Source organism: Chelmon rostratus, chromosome 12, assembly GCF_017976325.1.
Source record: "Chelmon rostratus isolate fCheRos1 chromosome 12, fCheRos1.pri, whole genome shotgun sequence".
NCBI classification, from domain to species: domain Eukaryota; kingdom Metazoa; phylum Chordata; class Actinopteri; order Chaetodontiformes; family Chaetodontidae; genus Chelmon; species Chelmon rostratus.
In genome coordinates this window covers 27,473,266-27,494,052 of record NC_055669.1, presented here as the reverse complement: position 1 = coordinate 27,494,052, position 20,787 = coordinate 27,473,266, and the positions used below count along the sequence as shown (strand labels likewise).

At 48.4% G+C, this 20,787-nt stretch overlaps 2 protein-coding genes across 2 annotated transcripts; one reads left to right on the top strand and one right to left on the bottom strand.

The window, feature by feature from the left end:
• Positions 1-456: 456 nt before the first annotated feature.
• bfsp2 (beaded filament structural protein 2, phakinin) lies at positions 457-7,296 on the top strand. Its single transcript, XM_041949936.1, has 7 exons — positions 457-900; positions 2,816-2,898; positions 4,111-4,267; positions 5,229-5,390; positions 5,473-5,601; positions 5,696-5,937; positions 6,452-7,296. Exons 1-7 carry the CDS (start codon positions 457-459, stop codon positions 6,561-6,563), a joined length of 1,329 nt encoding a protein of 442 aa, XP_041805870.1. The 3' UTR covers positions 6,564-7,296.
• Positions 7,297-10,049: 2,753 nt separating this feature from the next.
• On the bottom strand, positions 10,050-20,456 carry klhl18 (kelch-like family member 18). Its single transcript, XM_041949935.1, has 10 exons — positions 20,153-20,456; positions 17,986-18,116; positions 17,308-17,448; positions 15,438-15,636; positions 15,125-15,285; positions 14,873-15,009; positions 14,319-14,541; positions 14,136-14,240; positions 11,919-12,030; positions 10,050-11,537 (listed from the first exon to the last, which is right to left on the bottom strand). The coding sequence occupies exons 1-10, from the start codon at positions 20,279-20,281 to the stop codon at positions 11,151-11,153; spliced, it is 1,725 nt and encodes a 574-aa protein (XP_041805869.1). The 5' UTR covers positions 20,282-20,456; the 3' UTR covers positions 10,050-11,150.
• Between the last annotated feature and the right edge of the window lie 331 nt (positions 20,457-20,787).

Genomic DNA, 20,787 nt, shown 5'->3' with positions numbered 1-20,787 from the left:
TGTGTGTTATGTGTGTGTTATGTGTGTTTGGAGTGTGTGTTGTGTGTGTGTGTACAGTGTGTGTGTATAGTGTGTGTGTGTGTGTGTGTGTGTGTGTGTATAGCGTGTGTTGTGTGTGTGTGGATAGCGTGTGTTGTGTGTGTGTGTGTGTGTGTGTGTGTATAGCGTGTGTTGTGTGTGTGTGTGTGTGTGTGTGTATAGCGTGTGTTGTGTGTGTGTGTGTATGGTGTGTGTGTGACCTCTCTGAGGGCTTCAGGACTCTTCCTGACCCCCTCCCTCCTCATGCTGATGCAGCTGAAATCACACTCTGTGTTTCCATGAGAACAAAAGCTTCGTCACCGCAGCAACACAAACCCGTCCTGAACAAAAGCAGCCATGTTTCCAGAACTCCGTCCTCCCATAAATCCCGGCGGTCGGAGGCTCTGAGCGGTTTGACACTGGGAGCTGCCGAGCGTCATGCCTCTGCCCCGACGCCGCTCTTCTTTCCTGGGACAGCCGTCCTCCGAGCGCCCGGCCCCCGCCTCCTGCGGGCGGATAGGCTCGGCCGGCACCGCCGCCCCCCGCGGCGTCTTCGTGGGCTCGGCCCCCCCGATGGGCGGGGCGTCCTGCCTAGGGACGCGGGTGTCCCGGCGGGCTCTGGGCATCAGCAGCGTGTTCCTGCAGGGAATGAGGAGCAGCGCGGCACCGGTGCTCCCCCGGGCTGGAGAGCGGGCAGCGGGTCACGGTGCGGCGGCGGCGGGGCTCAACAGCTGCCTGATGGAGTACAGAGATAAAGTGAGAGCGTTGGAACAGCTGAACCAACAGCTGGAGGAACAGATTCGACTCTGTCTGGACCGCAAAGCATCCAGCGCCGGAGCCTGGGGCCCTCTGAGGAGGGACTGGGAGGATGTCTACAGACAGGTGAGGACAGGTGAAGGGCGGAGCATGTTACAGGTGCTTGTGATAATAATTCCAAGTCTGAGGAAGTTCCAGGAAAGGAAGTGATTGTAATTTGTCAGTAGTGACACACACCTCAAGACGGATTTAATCTGTCAATCAAAAACAAACACTTGTCATAACTGTCAAATCTGAACAGACGTGAAACACAAATCTGCTGAGAAAAGAGGCTGTACATCCACTGCTAACAGGAGCTGCTAACAGGGGCTGCTAACAGGAGCAGCTAGCAGGAGCTGCTAACAGGGGCTGCTAACAGGAGCAGCAAGCAGGAGCTGCTAACAGGAACTGCTAGCAGGAGCTGCTAACAGGAGCTGCTAGCAGGAGCTGCTAACAGGAGCTGCTAACAGGGGCTGCTAACAGGGGCTGCTAACAGGAGCAGCTAGCAGGAGCTGCTAACAGGAGCTGCTAACAGGAGCAGCTAGCAGGAGCTGCTAACAGGGGCTGCTAACAGGAGCAGCAAGCAGGAGCAGCTAGCAGGAGCTGCTAACAGGGGCTGCTAACAGGAGCAGCTAGCAGGAGCTGCTAACAGGGGCTGCTAACAGGAGCGGCTAGCAGGAGCTGCTAACAAGAGCTGCTAACAGGGGCTGCTAACAGGAGCAGCTAGCAGGAGCTGCTAACAGGGGCTGCTAACAGGGGCGGCTAACAGGAGCAGCAAGCAGGAGCTGCTAACAGGGGCTGCTAACAGGAGCAGCAAGCAGGAGCTGCTAACAGGGGCTGCTAACAGGAGCAGCTAGCAGGAGCTGCTACCAGGAGCTGCTAGCAGGAGCTGCTAACAGGCACTACTAACAAGAGCTGCTAACAGGGGATGCTAACAGGAGCAGCTAGCAGGAGCTGCTAACAGGAGCTACTAACAGGAGCTGCTATCAGGGGCTGCTAACAGGAGCAGCTAGCAGGAGCTGCTAACAGCTAATTCCACAGACTGTTAATGGAGACATTATGGAGCTGCTCATACAGAGTGAAGTGAGAGAAGTTACCACCAGCTCATGTGTCAGTGACTGAAAGTCCAGGCCGCCAGAGTCCAGGCAGTCAGAGTCCAGGCAGCCAGAGTCCAGGCAGTCAGAGTCCAGGCTGCCAGAGTCCAGGCAGTCAGAGTCCAGGCAGTCAGAGTCCAGGCAGTCAGTAACTGTCTGTTGACTGGCAGATGACTCAAAATGAATATTTAATGATGCGTTTGGTTTGTTTGTGACTTTGTCTTCACGCACAGTTAAACCGGCTGTCCTGTTTGTAGCTGATGAGAAAGCTGCTGTCAGGGACATTTAGAACATAACAGTTACCGTGTGGTTCACCCACTTCCTCCAGAGGACACCTGTCTCAACAGCTTTCACTTTGACGCACACAGAAAACCCCAAACTCCTGTGTTGACGTACATTCGTGTTGCCATGGCAATGTTGTTGTAGAAACACAGTTAATCTTTTATCTGATCTGTGGTTGTTCTGCTTTTTTTTCGTGCAAATTAACCAGCAAAATTAGAAATGACCTGAGGTGAACTCCCACCTGAGCAGGTGTAACCAACCAGAACCATCCCTGAAAACACCGTCAGCGTCCTTTTTTAATACGCTGAGCAAAGTAACTACAACAGTTTAAAACAAGGTAGTAGAGCAGAAGTATAAGGTAACATCAGATGGATATTCCACAGTACCTCAAAATATACTTATTTACATTACTTGAGTAAATGTACTTAGTTACTTTCCACCACTGTACTACACATGAGGAAAACATCCGAGTTATGAACAGTTGATCTGCTTCATCAGGACCGTGTGGTTTGATCACATTTGACTGACAGCAGCGTCTGCATTGCTGTAACAGTAAAACAGTGTGTGTGCTGCCCCCTGCTGGCTGCAGCTGCTCTCAGTTCTCTGATTTCCTGTGATTTCTGTAGGTCAGTGAAGCGATCCTGGACAACGCTCGGCTGATGCTGCAGACTGAGAACGTTCAGGCCAACGCTGAGGACTTCAAGGACAGGTCAGAGGTCTCACACACAAATCAATCAGTCAGGTTATGTTGGTTATGTTGTAGATTAGATTATTGATCACTGCTAAATCTTGCATTTGTTAACCTCTTCAGTCTGTGCAATAATCAGTGAACACTTTGATGTTACGGTTAGACCAGGTCTACGTTAAATCTCAGTTAGAACAGAGGCCAGTTGCATAAAAGTAGACCCAGTCTTTGACTTAAAGGACCAGTGTGTAGGATTTAGTGGTGAGTTTGCAGATTGCAACCAACTGGAAAACTTGTGAAAAGCATCAAAGTCCCTCTCCAGAACTAGTGTTTGGTTTGTCTGTTCTAGGCTACTGTAGAGACATGGTGGACTCTGTGGAAGAGGTCTCCTGGTGTTAGCCTCAGTCACTGAGTCTCCTGGAGCAGTAGGCCACAGGTTTAACAGCATCTCTGAGCCTGTAACTGCTAGCGTCAGCTGACACCATGGTGGTTCTGGTAGCATCTCTGAAAGGGAGTAACGGTGCAGATGCTAAGACGGGCTTCAGTCTCTGGAAGATGGTCTGCTGTGCAGGTCCCAACAGCCATCGCACCTTCACCTTCAGGAGTTCCTAGAGTGGTTGTCCTGCTGAGAGTTCTGGGAATTTGGCCATAAGCTGACCAGTCCAAGAAACTGCTTGAGCTAATACGTTTTACAGTCTTGAAGTCAAAGCTTGTCTCCTGGGCCACCAAAAGGTGTGTCTGCAGGACCCAGTCCATAGGCTTTAGGAAGTGTCAGGAATGTCTTTTCACTTATGGCAGTCACATCTGGTCCTGTATCTATGTTAAAGGAGCATTTCCGGTGTCAAGAGTAACAATCCATTGATTCAGACTTGTTGTCCCGACTTCCCCCAGGGACTAAACTGCCGAATCTCTGTGGGACCTCGTACAGTATTTTGGGAACAATATTCTGGACACACTCATGCTGAATGTTTACCTAAATGAGCGAGTCGACTTGGACTTCCCCGTCCTCTCTGTTTAACTTGGTGCCTGAAGCTTCACCATGTCGATCCATTCCAGTTGACAATCTGTGATGTCTGCTTGAACTCGCACCAGGAAGAACAACGACTGACGGCCGGCGGCTGTTACTTCAGCTGAACTGCGCGTTGGCACATCTGCGCTGATGGCCTTAAAGTCCCGTTTCAGCGAGAAATCCCATTAATTACGAGGAGGGAGATAACGTCTACCTTTGTCCTGCAGGTATGAAAACGAGCAGCCGTTCAGGAAGGCGGTGGAGGAGGAGATCAGCTCTCTGTACAAAGTGATCGACGATGCCAGCCTGACGAAGGCCGAGCTCGAGGAGCAGATGGAGACCATGAGAGCTGAGCTACGAAACCTGGAACACAACCACGAGCAGGTTCCACCAAACTAAAAAACAGCCGATTCACATGAAACTGCACAGAGAAGAACATTAAAACAGCCTCGACCTGTCCGTCTGTCTCTGTCTGCACAGGCCGTCTGTCTGCTTGTCGTCTTCAGACTCAGTTTGAGGTCCAGTCTTCTACCAAAGGGACAACAAATTATCTTGAAGCTATAATCTGTTCCTTTTAAATAAATTCATCAAATAAAGAATAGAAAGAATAATCAGTAACCTAGTCATTACATCAACCTAGTAATCAGAAAAATAATCATTCGATTAACAAATTAAAAAAGTAACACTACACCAGAACCATGTAGAGACGGGGTCAGGGTCAACCCGGAGGTCCCGGTTAGCGTAGCATCGTGGTGAGCCTGCTGAGCACTGTGCCAAAATCAAGAATAGAGAAGGAAATAAGTAATTAACTTAATGAGTAATTCATTGCCTCTGATGGCCGCGTGGCACGTGTCGTTGATCTATGAGCGCCGATGTCAATCAGCCAATGGCTGACCAGTTGGCTGCAAACACACTTTGAATGACAGCCCTTTCATTTGCATAATAAAGTAGAAGCAAGGTAAAAAGATAAATAAAGAAGTTTGAGGGTAAAATGAAAAGGGAAACTAATACTTAAATAAAAACAGAAACACATTTAAAAATGAATAAATAAAAAAAATCAAATGAAAAATTTAATGGAAAGTAAATAAAACGGGAAATAGATACAAAGGAAAATAAACACAGAAGCAAATTAAAACCAAAATTTATGTCACATTTTGTGAATTCATTAATGTTTAATTCATTTTTAATATTATTTTTCATGCATTTTACAGGATATTTATTTATTGAGTCATTTATTTTTGTCTTTTTGATTTGGGCAGCTTTGGTCCTCCGTAGGGCCCGTCTGTCTCTGTCTAAAAACTGAGGACATGTGAACTGTCTACTTCCTGTCCGTTCGTCCTCACAGGATGTGCGAGTCCTCTACAGTCAGATGGCAGGACGTGAGGTGGACGAACCCGACGCTCCCATAGAAACTAGTCTGGACCAGATCCTGGCCTACATCCGGAGCCACTGGGAGAAGGTGACGGAGAGGAACCGAGCCGAGACCGACAGCTACCTGGAGTGTAAGGTGAGGACGTCTCACTCGCGCAGGTGTCCTCATGTGTTCGACTGGTCTTTTAAGGTGCGTTTGATGTTGTGTGTCCGTGCAGGAGGCGCAGTGTGTGAGCAGCAGACTGAGTCCAGAGGAGGAGCAGGTGGAGGCGCTGAAGGCCGAGTGTAATGAGACCGGCTGTAAGATCCAGAGTCTGCAGGCCGAGACCGAGTCCATCAGAGCGCTGGTCAGTCTCGCTCAGCTATCGAGAACCCGGTCACAAGTTGAGTCAATAAGTGACCTCAGAAACATGTCGTCATGTGTCTGCTGTTGTCCTGCAGAAACGAGGTCTGGAAAACTCCCTGGGCGACGCCCGGCACTGGCACGACATGGAGCTGCAGAACCTGGGCTCTGTGGTGGCCAAGCTGGAGGCAGAGCTGGCCGACGTTCGTGGTGAGATCGAACAGCAGCGGCGCGACTACGACACGCTGCTGAGCAACAAGCAGCGTCTGGAGCAGGAGATCGGCATGTACCACGGCATCCTGGATGGAGAGGAGAGCCGCTTCCAGCCCGCCGAGATGCCGTGAGTCACCGCACAACACCGACAATGCCGCTGCAGACGCTGCCAAACCAGGCCGTGACCAGCGTCATGTGACCAAAACTTTCCAACCATCAGTCCAAATCAAGATTAGAAATCAAGATTACAAAACGCTATGTCAGGATTAAGAAATGATGTCAGGATTAAGAAATGATGTCAGGATTACGAGATACTGGACAAGATCTGGACTCTAAAAGACCAAATAGATATTATGATAACGTGTGTCTTAATCTGATGAAGAGTACAAAATAAATAAATCAAAACTACTAAATCAAGATGAGGAGATATTACGTGAAAACTAGAAGATACCACGTCATGATTTGTAGATGCTGAATCAAGATGCAGAGATTTTATGTCAACACATCAAACTAAACCAGAACTATGAAATAATGTGAAGACTGTAAAGTAAGTCCAGGCTGGTCCTCTGAACTGGACTGGACAGTTTAATTATCGCTCTTTAAATTACTGTGAAAATGAATGATTCAAATTACCTGTCCAGGTGTCCAGGTCTGCATTCAGAACCTGAGGGAGCTGCCATCGCTTCTGCTGCTCCAGACTCCAGGACCAACGCTCCAGGACCTCCAGGACCTCCAGGAACACCAGGACAGTGATCCCAGTGGAGGACCTGTGGAGCAGATTGAAGTCCAGCAGAGACTTTGTGGATGTTTGTGTTTGTTCAGATGAACGTGGACTCTGTGAGGTTGAACTGAGCTCTGCTGGAGGGTTTTCTACCTGGTGACGCGTGCAGGTGTGATTGATGCTGAGAACCTGCAGGAAGTCCAGACTGATCAGAAATGAAGCAGCACGAGCGATTCAGTGATCTGAATCTGGAACAAAGTCTCTGCTCACTAAACAGCTGAAGGTGAATGTGAGGGGTCCTCAGGTCAACCTGTTACCACAACATCTAGGACCCTATCTGAGCTGGTCCTTAGGTCTAGACTGTAGAGGGTTCTGGTTCTGGATTAGTCCAGTTTCTGATTTGTCAAGATCACAAGATATTACAAACAGATGTGTGAAATACGACTACAGAGAACAGCTGAATATGAATATTAATAGAACCCTCAGGTACAGACTGTGGAGGCTTCTGGATCAGTCCGGCCTCTAACGGACCCTACAGAACCAGAAGGAATGTTCTCAGCCACCTGATGTGCTGTTAGATCTGCTCGAGTCAGGCAGCTGTTTGTTGAGCCGGTCTGCTGCCAGACGTGTCCCGCGGCTGATCCAGGGCTCTGACATCAAAGGTTCATAAATGATTTCTATCAAATGTCATTATTGGGACGCTTTGGGAGGCTCATGCTCAAAGTGTGCTGAGTGTGTGCTAATAGAGGGGGGGGGGGGGCACAGAAGTACATGCAAACACCTGTTGCATCATCACAGGTCAGCGCATCAGTCACTGCCCAGATCGTCATGACGACTGAAGCCTGGATACTTTACTTCACATCTGTTGATTCTATTGCACTTCAGCACCTGGAATGAAGAAATACTGAATCCTGTTTCCCATCATGCAACTGGCCACGTTCACGTCGTGTGTGATGGACGGATGATTGGACTGAATGATTGGCTGATGTGAGGCGTTCACGTTCGCTTTGTGTTCGGGGGTGTCGAGTTTGATAAAACAGAGCTTTCAGAAATGTTTCTGCTGTGATTCGACTCTGAAGTTGAAGCGAACAGAAATCCGATCACTGGCGATGTGACATGAACGCAGCATTAGAGCATGGTATGTCTGCACTGGTCCCCTTTGTGTGATCGAGTTACCTACTGACATCTTGACGCACACCTGAGACATGTGAGAAGGTCACATGAGGAGTTCATGACTTGGTTCTGAACTGAGTGAAAAGTATCTGAGCAGCAGCCACGACAAGAACTGCTGGAGTCTTGTAGAAGCTCAGGAAGGTGCGTCAGCGCTTCCTTTCTTAGCTGCTTCAGCATACCGGACCATCCTTTGGGAAAGGGAAGGAAAGATGACGCTGTCCCAGAGTTAACGCACCATTCACAAATCCTCAGCACCTCTACTTCCTGTGTCCATCTTTATTTCCATTCTAACCTGTGATGAAGTCCTATTTTCCAGCCTGTGTGAAGCAGCGCAGCAGGAACACATTCAGACCACAGCAGACCCACGTCACGTACTGACGTAGCCTCGTGTCACTGCGGCCAGGTAGTCGTCCTCTCCTTCACCTCGTGACCTTTTCCATGCAGGTCGAGGACGAGACAGAACAACACCTGTGGTGTCGTACCTGTGTGACTCTGATGACATCGAAGCAGCTGTCATGTGATTAAAGTGATCTCAGCATTATTTAGGTTTTCTGATCAATAAAGTTTTTTTTGATATTTTAAGATGAAGCTGAACTTTGAGGATGATGATGATGATGATCATGAGAAATAAAAGAGCTTGAAAGTGATTTCGGCAGGTCGGAGTGTTTGTTCCTGTAAAACTGAATGACTGACACTTTTTAGAACCTTGATGATGTGAAACTGTGATTTGTCAAAGTGAAACGTTTGAAGATTTGCTCATCGGCCACAATCTGCTCGGGTTCGCTTCCTGACGATGCTCGGAATGATGATGAGGAGATACGTGACCGTCACAGGTTTACAAAAACGTCACTTCAGATCAGATCAGATCATTTAATCTGGTTCATCCGCTTTAAAACTGAAACATAAAAACACTTTTACAGGCTCTGGTTGTTTTATTACTGGAAGCTTCTGGACTATTTTATCAGCATTTTATCTGCAGTGAAGTTTCAGGATCGGAGGCCTCATTCAACAGGAAGCAGACACGTCACCAGCCAAACCACGTCTGTACAGAATGTGAAGAAACTCCCTGAAGCTGTTCCTCAGGTATCACCTGCATGAGAGTGTGTGAATGTGTGAATGTGTGGTCACATGACAAAGTTCAAGGAGAAGCTGACATATCGAATATCGTGATACTTCCTGGAGCGCACACACACAGAGCGTGACTGAGATAGAAACAGATCTCAGATCTGTTTCATATCACATTTAAATGGATCTGCGATAATTAAACAGCACACGTCATGAAATGATGTTAAAACTTGTCAGTTCTGATGGCAGGTGTGGCTGCAGGTAGTTTCAGATGCTGTTGTCAGTGAGATAACGAGTCATTAATCAGCAGATGACTCATTAAACATGCTGTCAGAGAGGAACAGCTGGCTGGAGTTCACTTCAGGAGTTCACAGGATCATTTTCAGCGTTAACAAAGAAAAGGTGAACACTGAGGAGGAGGTCTGTGTAAATATGGAGATGTTCAGGTGAGTTTAGAGCTCAGGTTCAGTCACGTATCCGTCCCTTCAGGGTTCGTCTCACATGTGGACAGTAAACCAGCGGACCGCCACCACTTCAAGTCCTTCACCCCTCACATGAAATCTAAGATCCAGGTTAAACTGAATCCTCTCAAAGGAGGATTGCACACGTGTGTTGATGTTTTCATGACCACCATCCAGAGCGAGCGCAGCAGAGAGGAACAGGTAGCACCAACAGCTTCAGTGTTTCGCTTCTCAACACAAAGTGAAGCCCTGAAGCAGAAACACAAACCTGTCCCCCAGCAGGATCTTAACACAAGTCTTAGTTCTTTTAGGCAGCCTCAGCACCGATCGGATGGCGTTCGCGTTTACTGGACGGCGCCTGCGAGGACGAGGACGAGGACGAGGACGAGGCCGCCGGAGGGAGAGACGCACCAGGAACTCGCAGCCACTACAAACACCAGAACACCTCGTTGTCTTGATCTGACTGACGTACCTGAGTCTGCCGGCGTGTCTCTACCCCCGTCAGGAAGGATCCTCCTGTTACTCCTGCAGGAGGTCCAGCTCCCACAAACATCGTCCGTAAGGCCGCGCCACCTTTGGCTCCTACTCTTATGTTGGACCACTCGTCTTTTAGCTGGGACCCTCTGAAGCAGTAAATGAGACGAGGACATTCAACAGGACGAAGATAAAAGAGAGAGACTGAAGCCTCCACAGGGAGCGCCGAAGAGGAGGCAGGAGCTGAATGAGTCACTCCTCCTCCTCCTCGCAGTTAGAATTCACTTCCTGAGGAGATCCAGACCCCCCCCCCCCCACAAATCCATTTAGAAACAAGAGAAAAAAGACAATTCAGAACTCGCCTGAGAATCATCATGTTTTTAACTTCAGTATCAAAGTAATCCAGTGATAGTTGTCTGAACATCCACGGGTCACTGCAAACAGGAGCAGCTAACAGCTGATTCAGCAGACTGATGCTGGAGACAATCTGACTACATGTAAACAGGAACAGACTCACGAAAACCGTCCGGAAGGAGAACATCAGCAGCACATCTGATGAGTTCTGACAGGCTCTCACTCTCCTGATGGATTTAACTGTTTCTGTATCGTGTTGGTTCCAAACAGACCTATACGTTAGCATAATTATATGAGATTAGCAACAACATTTTTCACTTCCTCCATTTTCACACAAACATTGATCAAATAAATTAGAAGGAAAAACTCAGAGATACAAGGAGGGCATTTAAATGAGAGGAGGAGGAGCCTGTTCACAGACAGACAGGAGCTCACTGTGTCCGTAGTCATTACTGAGGGGGAAATGACCCACACACAGATGGAAACGCCGGCGTGAACACCACCTCCCCGACAGGCAGGAAGTCAGAACGAGGCTTCAGAACAGACTAATCTTCAGACTGTAATGAACGCTGCAGCCTGTAGGGGGCACTGGAGGCTATCGCCCTCTGTTTGGAATTCAGTTTTGGGTTTTTAATTGAAATGATGTTTCAGTCTTCACAGACGTGTTCAGACTGTTCTGTCTTCATGTGCCTGCAGCTCCACTTCCTGTCTGTCAATCACACTCTTCGATTACAACCGATCAATAAAATAGAACTCAGTCACAGAAAACGGATCAGAGCGGTCATCCTGTTTCAAGTCAGCAGCTTCGTGTGTTTTGGAGAGGAAGCGACTTCCTGTTGGCCGTTTCAATCAAGTATAAAATCAACATTTAACATTAATCAGTTCACGCGCTTGACAATAGCACAATGCTAGCGGCTAGCCTCTACAGGCTAGCTCTAGAGTTTTACCCATAATCCCACAGGCCTGGCATCAGTGTGCAGGTCTGAGCCTGGCCGTTGTACCGATGAAGCTCAATGAACGCCAGCAGAGGGCGCCGCCTCTGTGCCTGCAGCCGTCAGTAATGCATCAATCCTCGGCCTCTCATTGGAGGGTTTAGGTCGGCTGTAGTGGGATGCAGCCGACCCCGACCCCTCCCTCGTGGCAGACCATGGGGGCCCTGAAGGTCCAGCGGTTGGTGTCGGGGTTGTACATCTCCACAGAACTGAGGTTGGACTGTCCGTCGTAGCCGCCGACCGCGTACAGCCGTCCCGACGTAGACACCAGTGACACTCTGCTGCGCCGTGTGTTCATGGCCACCAGGAGGCTCCACTGTCCCGACGCCGAGCTGAACACCTCGGCTCCGCTCAGGAAACCAGAGCCGTCGTACCCCCCCGCGACGTACATGTGACTGCCGAGAGCCGCTGCCCCGTGACGACAGCGCTTGTTCATCATGGCAGCCGCCGGGTGCCAGCGGTTAGTGTGGTGGTTGTAGTACTCCACCTGCAGGACGGGAGGGTGTACAACACGTGATACATGAGGATCTGTCCGTGTGCTGTAAGACTGGATCCACAATTAAGAACGAAATCTAATATCAAAGTTCTGAAATCTGTGCACACAAAATAAAAGCATGATAGCACAGAAAATTCAAAATTTAACGCTCCTCCATGATTTTTCTACTTGTCAAGGTAAAAACTTCCCCAACACACTGGACTGGATTAATATTATTAATACTAATACTGCTAATAATAATAATCGGGTCCATTTTAACAAAAAAGGGGGGAAAGGACAACTAACTCCTGCAGTTGGTGTAAATAACAGTGATGATGAGAGAATAACAAGATAAATAAAGACTGACTCTGAGAACTCAACCACCAAACTCACCGTGTTGAAGATCTGTAAACCGTCATGGCCGCCAGAGACAAAGATGCGTCCATCAAACACCGTCACACCGGCTGCACTGCGACTCGCACTCATGTCCGTCACCACCGTCCACCTGCAGCAGGTAGTACGATCCTTATATTTATATATATTATTACAGTTTACACATATTTCTCTTTATTAGAGTTTAACCAGCAGTTCGGAGCAGGAAAAAGCTGGTTACAGATTAGTGACTCGCCGGTCGCCTCGGCTCATTTTCAAGGTAACAACAAAGGACATCACAGAGAAACTGGAACAGTGGACATAACTTTATTCTGCTGGGACAGTCTCGTGCTGTTTACACATAACTCTGGATCCTCACAATGCACAGAGACCCAAAGTTCAGCCCCCCCCCATGAGATGTATCATTGGCAGGCAAAGGAAGTGGTGGACATCAAGAAATCCTACCGGTGGCTAGAAAAGGTCTGAAACCTGGAGGGCAGCATGGAGGCTGTGATCGTGGCAGATCTAGTGGTAACTAGTAACGTAACTAACTACTTTTTCAAATTTGATATAATTGAAAATTTGCACAAAAGTTCTAATTAGAAAATTAGAAGAAAAATAATCAAATATGAGAAAGTACCTTTTATTTGTCCCTTTCAAGATTTAAATTTCTGTGTATCGTTATATAAAATCAAAGCTCTGGTTATATCACACAGACCCACTACCAATGACAGCGTCTCAAAGACAAAGACTCTTTACCAAAGTAACTAAAAGTTGGTTATCACAGTAATACATTACTTTTGGTGGAAGTAATTAGTAAAGTAATTCAAGGTACTTTTTAATAAGGTATCTAATGAGGAAGCTATCTGTAGGCCCCTGGATGAAGCTAACAGCTAGCCCTGGATGAAGCTAACTGTGGGCCCCTGGATGAAGCTAATAGCTAGCCCTGGATGTAGCTAACAGCTAGCTCTGGATGAAGCTAACTGTGGGCCCCTGGATGAAGCTAACAGCTAGCCCTGGATGAAGCTAACAGCTAGCCCTGGATGAAGCTAACTGTGGGCCCCTGGATGAAGCTAACGGCTAGCGGTGGATGAAGCTAACTGTGGGCCCCTGGATGAAGCTAACAGCCAGCCCTGGATGAAGCTAACTGTGGGCCCCTGGATGAAGCTAACAGCTAGCCCTGGATGAAGCTAACTGTGGGCCCCTGGATGAAGCTAACAGCTAGCCCTGGATGAAGCTAACTGTGGACCCCTGGATGAAGCTAACAGCTAGCGGTGGATGAGGCTAACTGTGGGCCCCTGGATGAAGCTAACAGCTAGCTCTGGATGAAGTTAACTGTGGGCTCCTAGATGAAGCTAACAGCTAGCGGTGGATGAGGCTAACTGTGGGCCCCTGGATGAAGCTAACAGCTAGCCCTGGATGAAGCTAACAGCTAGCTCTGGATGAAGCTAACTGTGGGCTCCTGGATGAAGCTAACAGCTAGCGGTGGATGAGGCTAACTGTGGGCTCCTGGATGAAGCTAACGGCTAGCGGTGGATGAGGCTACCTGTGGGCTCCTGGATGAAGCTAACAGCTAGCCCTGGATGAAGCTAACAGCTAGCTCTGGATGAAGCTAACTGTGGGCCCCTGGATGAAGCTAACAGCTAGCCCTGGATGAAGCTAACAGCTAGCCCTAGATGAAGCTAACAGCTAGCCCTAGATGAAGCTAACAGCTAGTGGTGGATGAAGCTAACTGTGGGCCCCTGGATGAAGCTAACGGCTAGCGGTGGATGAAGCTAACTGTGGACCCCTGGATGAAGCTAACGGCTAGCGGTGGATGAAGCTAACTGTGGGCCCCTGGATGGAGCTAACAGCTAGCCCTGGATGAAGCTAACAGCTAGCCCTGGATGAAACTAACTGTGGGCCCCTGGATGAAGCTAGCAGCTAGCGGTGGATAAGGCTAACTGTGGGCCCCTGGATGAAGCTAACAGCTAGCCCTGGATGAAGCTAACTGTGGGCCCCTGGATGAAGCTAACGGCTAGCGGTGGATAAGGCTAACTGTGGGCCTCTGGATGAAGCTAACAGCTAGCCCTGGATGAAGCTAACTGTGGGCCCCTGGATGAAGCTAACAGGTAGCGGTGGATGAGGCTAACTGTGGGCCCCTGGATGAAGCTAAGAGCTAGTCCTGGATGAGGCTAACTGTGGGCCCCTGGATGAAGCTAACAGCTAGCCCTGGATGAAGCTAACTGTGGGACTCACCTGTCGGTCTCTGGAGAGTAACACTCCACAGAGTTCAAAGATGATTTTCCATCGTAGCCGCCACACACGTAGATGTGTCCATCGATGACAACTGTTCCCATGGCGCTGAGGACAATAACGTATTGTTAGTCCTGGACTGTTTAACCTCATGGTATCGATCAGAGTATTGATCAACGTATTCACCTGCGCTGGCTGTTCATGCTCGACACACGTGTCCAGCTGTCTGTCTCAGGGTTGTAAACTTCCACCGTGCTGAGCCGGGATTGGCCATCGTATCCACCAATGGCGTACAGTAGCCCATTCACCACTGCCACGCCCACTCTGCTGCGAGCCGTCCTCATTGGCTGACAGCGCTCCCAGAAGTTCCCCATTGGATCAAACACTTCGACCACATTTAAAGAGTCACCTGAAAAAAGACACAACAAAAGACAAACTAAAGACCAATCAAATATCAGCATTGCCACCACTCCATCTGTAACTGGTCAGTTATTTAAATTCCTGAACTGTTGATGTCATCAATCAATCAGCAGGCTCCAGCAGCTGATCAAACTCTGTTGAAATGAATGAAAGAGCCTCCAACTTCCCTCTACAACTTAGAAGTCAGTGCAGTTTTTTAAAAAACAAAGCCCACCCATCACTACAGAGAGAAGAATTTCACAATAAAGGTCCGTTAGATCACTGAGCTCCTACTGCCAGATTTATGGGAGGATTTTCTGACAGACAGGTGAGAGGCATACCTGAGCTGTTAAGTCCTCCCACAGCATAGATGAGTCCTGTGATGGACGTGCAGCACCTCTGTCTGGTCTTGAAAGCGGGCAGGTGAGGACGCCGCTCTGGCATCAGGTGGAAGTCTTTGGCTTCATCCACCAGATCCCTGACAGGAAACAAGAAACAGGAAACACAGCAGAACCAGAGACGTTCACAAAACTCAGCAAGCTACATTCAACGGGCAACAACCAGGGACATTATACCTGTACACAGTTTCTCACCTGCATTTATGGCAGCAGCGTATGAGTTCGTCCTGCTGGACTCGGTCTGACAGGAACTGAGGTCGACACAGAGGAAGTCTGATCTTTGACAGCAGCTCCGGCAGCAGAGACTCCCTCCGGTCCCGGTCATGATGAACCCAGGCCAGCACTGCCTCAAACACCTGCACAGGTACAACACATTCAACGCACCTCAAACACCTGCACAGGTACACCACATTCAACGCACCTCAAACACCTGCACAGGTACAACACACTCAGCAGATTTGTTTGATTGGTTTGTTTTTCTCTGATGCCCTCAGGTGAGGCCCCTCACCTGTTCCTCTGCTTTAATGTTCAGTTCGTCACAGCCGACCAGCTCCAGCACCTCCTCCGTCCTCAGACCCAGAAACTCCTCGGACACAGAAACCTCCACAAAGTGCTGATGGAGGAAACTGTTGGCCGAGTCGTACAGAGTCGTACACATCATGGTCTCTGCAAACTGACGCACACCCAGACAGTTCTTCGGATGTAACCTGAACACCGCAGAGACAGACAGACAGACAGGCAGACAGACAGACAGACAGGCAGACCAGCAGACAGAAAGGCAGACAGACAGACAGACAGACCAGCAGACAGACAGACAGGCAGACAGGCAGACGGACAGGCAGACAGGCAGACAGACAGACAGGCAGACCAGCAGACAGGCAGACAGACAGACAGAAAGGCAGACAGACAGACAGACAGACAGACCAGCAGACAGGCAGACAGAAAGGCAGACAGACAGACAGACCAGCAGACAGACAGACAGACAGACAGGCAGACAGACAGACAGACAGACAGACAGGCAGACAGACAGACAGACAGACAGGCAGACAGAAAGGCAGACAGACAGACAGACAGACCAGCAGACAGAAAGGCAGACAGACAGACAGACAGACAGACCAGCAGACAGGCAGACAGAAAGGCAGACAGGCAGACCAGCAGACAGAAAGGCAGACAGGCAGGCAGACAGACAGACAGACAGACCAGCAGACAGGCAGACAGAAAGGCAGACAGACAGACAGACAGACCAGCAGACAGGCAGGCAGACAGACAGAGAGACAGACAGCGAGACAGACAGGCAGACCAGCAGACAGACAGACAGACAGACAGACAGACAGGCAGACCAGCAGACAGACAGACAGGCAGACCAGCAGACAGGCAGACAGACAGACCAGCAGACAGACAGACAGACAGACCAGCAGACAGGCAGGCAGACAGACAGACAGACAGACAGGCAGACAGACAGGCAGACAGACAGACAGACAGAGAGACAGACAGACAGACAGACAGGAGTCATTTGTCTCTAATTAATACTTTTCATTATTTAACAATATATTTACTGTCTGACTCATCAGCTTCATTGGTTTCTGTAAATATCTGCTGATTCTGGATCTGATGCAGCAACACGTTTCAAACAGGAGCAACAAAGACTGGGAAAGATGTGGAACGCTCCAAAAACACCTGTTTGGATCATTCCACAGGTAAACAGGCTGAATCACTTGAGGTGACCTGACATTATTACGATGTGTTTGACAGAAGTCGCCTGGAGTTCAGTGACGAGGTAGTAATGTGTGTGTGTGTGTGTGTGTGTTTGTGTATATTTGTGTGTGTGTATTTGTGTGTGTGTGTGTGTGTATATGTATGTGTGTGTGTGTGTGTGTATTTGTGTGTGTGTGTGTGCATATGTATGTGTGTGTGTGTGTATTTGTGTGTGTGTGTATATATATTTGTGTGTGTGTATATTTGTGTGTGTGTGTGTATATATATTTGTGTTTGTGTATATTTGTGTGTGTGTGTGTGTGTGTATTTGAGTGTGTGTGTGTGTGTGTGTATATGTATGTGTGTGTGTGTGTATTTGTGTGTGTGTGTGTATATATATTTGTGTGTGTGTATATTTGTGTGTGTGTGTGTGTATATATATTTGTGTTTGTGTATATTTGTGTGTGTGTGTGTGTGTATTTGAGTGTGTGTGTGTGTGTATTTGAGTGTGTGTGTGTGTGTGTTTAATTCTGTCTGTCCTTATTTATTGTTGATGATGTTTCTTCTTCATCACTTCATTTTCAGATCCTTCGGCAACACAAACAGTTTAACTGTGAAACAAATCCTGAACCTGGTGCATCAGGACCGGAGCGTACTGAGCGTGTGCAGTGGCGGTCTCTCACCTCTCTTGCAGGAAGGAGCAGCAGGCGTCTTTAACGTTCTGCAGCTGCAAGAAGCTCGAGCCAATCAGAAGAGACTGGACGTTCTGCTGGTCGATGGCAACATGGCCGCTGTACGCAAAGTTTATCAGAGCCTCCAGAGCACTGCGGGGAGACAGGGACTGGTCAGACTGGTTAGACTGGTTAGACTGGTCAGACTGGTGTAAGACTGGTTAGACTGGTTAGACTGGTTAGACTGGTCAGACTGGTGTCAGACTGGTTAGACTGGTGTCAGACTGGTTAGACTGGTGTAAGACTGGTATTCGGCTGGTGTGAGACTGGTTATACTGGTGTGAGACTGGTTGGACTAGTGTCAGACTGGTTAGACTGGTGTCAGACTGGTTAGACTGGTGTAAGACTGGTATTCGGCTGGTGTGAGACTGGTTATACTGGTGTGAGACTGGTTGGACTAGTGTCAGACTGGTGTCAGACTGGTGTCAGACTGGTGTCAGACTGGTATTCGACTGGTGTGAGACTGGTCAGACTGGTGTCAGACTGGTGTCAGACTGGTGTCAGACTGGTTATACTGGTGTGAGACTGGTGTGAGACTGGTTGGACTAGTGTCAGACTGGTATCAGGCTGATTATACTGGTGTCAGGCTGGTTACACTGGAGTCAGGGAAGGTGCACTGGCCTTGGTTACCTGGGGTCCATGCCCTGCATCAGGATCTCATCCTGTTTGCACTCCACCATGTCGTTGGTGAACATGGCGTGAAAGTACGGGATCGAGGCCGCCAGAACGATCCGGTGAGCACTGAACTTATGATCTCCAACCTGCAGATACAAGAAAATATGAATGTATGGAAAACCTGTGAAACACTGTATCCACCTGTACAGTGGCCCCGCCTGTACAGTGGCCCCGCTTGTACAGTGGCCCCGCCTGTACAGTGGTGTGTGTGTTGCAGGTATTACATCAGATGCAGATTCAGCAGATTTAATCCTCAGTCACAAAGAGGATTAACCTGCAGCAGCAACTCTACAGGGAACTGGCTGCATGACGTTACTGCAGGACTGTGTACCTGTCAAAGGTGCACTGACAATTAACTGGCATCATTTAACTGATGACGATGGTTACAGGTGAACAGACAGGTATACAAACTGGTGCACAGAAACATCTGCAGCTCATTCAGTATCTTTTCATCTCGGCTGTAGAAAACAACCAATCAATTAACTGCTGAAGTCGTCAGCAAATGAATCGATGACAATAATCACACATATTTTGAGTCTGAGGCCAACCCTCACCTGTCCACGTAAACCTGTCCACGTAAACAGGTGTGTGAGCTCGCTCATCTCTGCTCGTCTCTTGTGAATGTTGCAGTTCGACTCCCGCAGGCCTCAAACCAAACAAACCTTCTCTGAACGTGTTAACACGCACACCAGGATCCTGGTTTTGAAAGACCTGGATATGCTACCTGAGTACTCCAACAGAAACCAGGATCCTGTGCCATGTGAGCCCCCGATCCAGGTTTCTGATCATTGTTTGTTGGTGAATGATCAGAAAGCTGTGATGCTCCGACTCCGGTCATGATCATGTAAACACACTCTGATTATATCCATTGATTATTATTATTTCCATGATCAATGAACCTGTCAGTTGTTCCTCAGTCAAACCGTTCATCTATGAAATGCAAAGAAATGTCATTCACGATGTGGCACGGTCGCCACGGCGACCAGCAGTCCAAACGATAAAAGAGTGAAATTTAAAAAAGAAAAGCCACAAATGATCAGTTAAAAAAGCTTCATCCAGAGAAAAAGGATGAAAAGAATTCATCCATCATCAAAGCAGTTTGTGTCGATGACTAATTGATCAATTAACTGATTGCTGTATTGATTATTGTTGACACGGCTAGTCAAAAGCTGTGATTCATCAACGAGAGCTTTACTGTCAGTTTGTTTTGTTCTGACAACAAACAAGACCAGCAGGACGTCTCCGTCCAACGAGACCAGCAGGACGTCTCCGTCCAACGAGACCAGCAGGACGTCTCCGTCCAAGGAAACCAGGACAGCTCTGTCCACTGAGACCAGCAGGACGTCTCCGTCCAACGAGACCAGCAGGACGTCTCCGTCCAACGAGACCAGCAGGACGTCTCCGTCCAAGGAAACCAGGACAGCTCTGTCCACTGAGACCAGCAGGACGTCTCCGTCCAACGAGACCAGCAGGACGTCTCCGTCCAAGGAAACCAGGACAGCTCTGTCCACTGAGACCAGCAGGACGTCTCCGTCCAACGAGACCTGCAGGACAGCTCCGTCCAACGAGACCAGCAGGACAGCTCTGTCCACTGAGAGCAGCAGGACGTCTCCGTCCATTGCAGCACAGACACAAAGCAGCACACACTGCATATTCAAAGGAAGATGTGATGTGTCACTCATATTATCTTAAGACGGACTTCAGGAGGACAGTGTGTCTGGTCTTTACATGGACATGAGGAGGTTGCATGGATGGAGGCTTCAGAACATGTCAACCTGTCCTTTAAAATACAGCAAACACCTGCAAACATTAACTGAATGATCACCATGACAACCTAAAGCAACCTGCTGCAGGCCTCCACAGTGCCAGCAGGTCTCAGGTGTTTCCGGTGTGCGGCAGGTCAAAGGTGAGTCGTGTTATCTTAATAACTCGTGTGACGCCACGAACAAGTTTTAAATGGCTGTTATTTTGATAATCCGCTGTTAGCTCCGGTGGGTCACAGCTACTGTTCGCATGTTGTTAGCATCTACACTGTTAGCTCGACTACCTCAGCTAGCTTCCTATGGACGGGCTGTTAGCTGGCTAGCAGGCTAACGTCAGCCCCGAGCGTCGTCTGTTTTACCTTGAGCGTGACATCACAAAGTTTCCCCTGACGTCGGATCTCCTCCATGACGACATAGCCTCGTGCCGGCAGGTCGTGCACTGAAAAATGAACTAAATCCTCGAGCTCTTCGCAGAGAACGTCTCCCATCGTCAGCAGGAGTGGCGGAGCGGCGCGGAGTGAGCCCTCCGAGCTGCCGTACACAGACAGGAGTGGCTGACGTCAAGTTATCTGGAGAAGCACAAAGACGTCCGGTTACACCTTCATAATAAAATATACTGTCCACTATCTAAACAGGGAGGTTTCGCCATAAAATTGGTGCGTTTTTTTTCATCTGCTGGGAGGATTGAACGGTTCAACACATCCGCTTTGGTGCTTAGTCTTCAAAATAAAAGTCTAACGTCTACAAAAGCCGTTTATGTAAAACTGGAGATTTTGGCCCACAAACAAAACTATAAGCACAAAATCGGAAGCGACTCATAAAGCTAAAATTAATGTACTGTTTTACGTATAACGCAATTGTAACAGGATGATTAATGGCCTGAACAGCAACTTCATAATTTGAACATGTATGATTAAGATCATCAAATTTACTCTTAAAATCTACGAACAATAATCACAACACCAGAACAGAGTTTCTTTATTATTCATTTTCA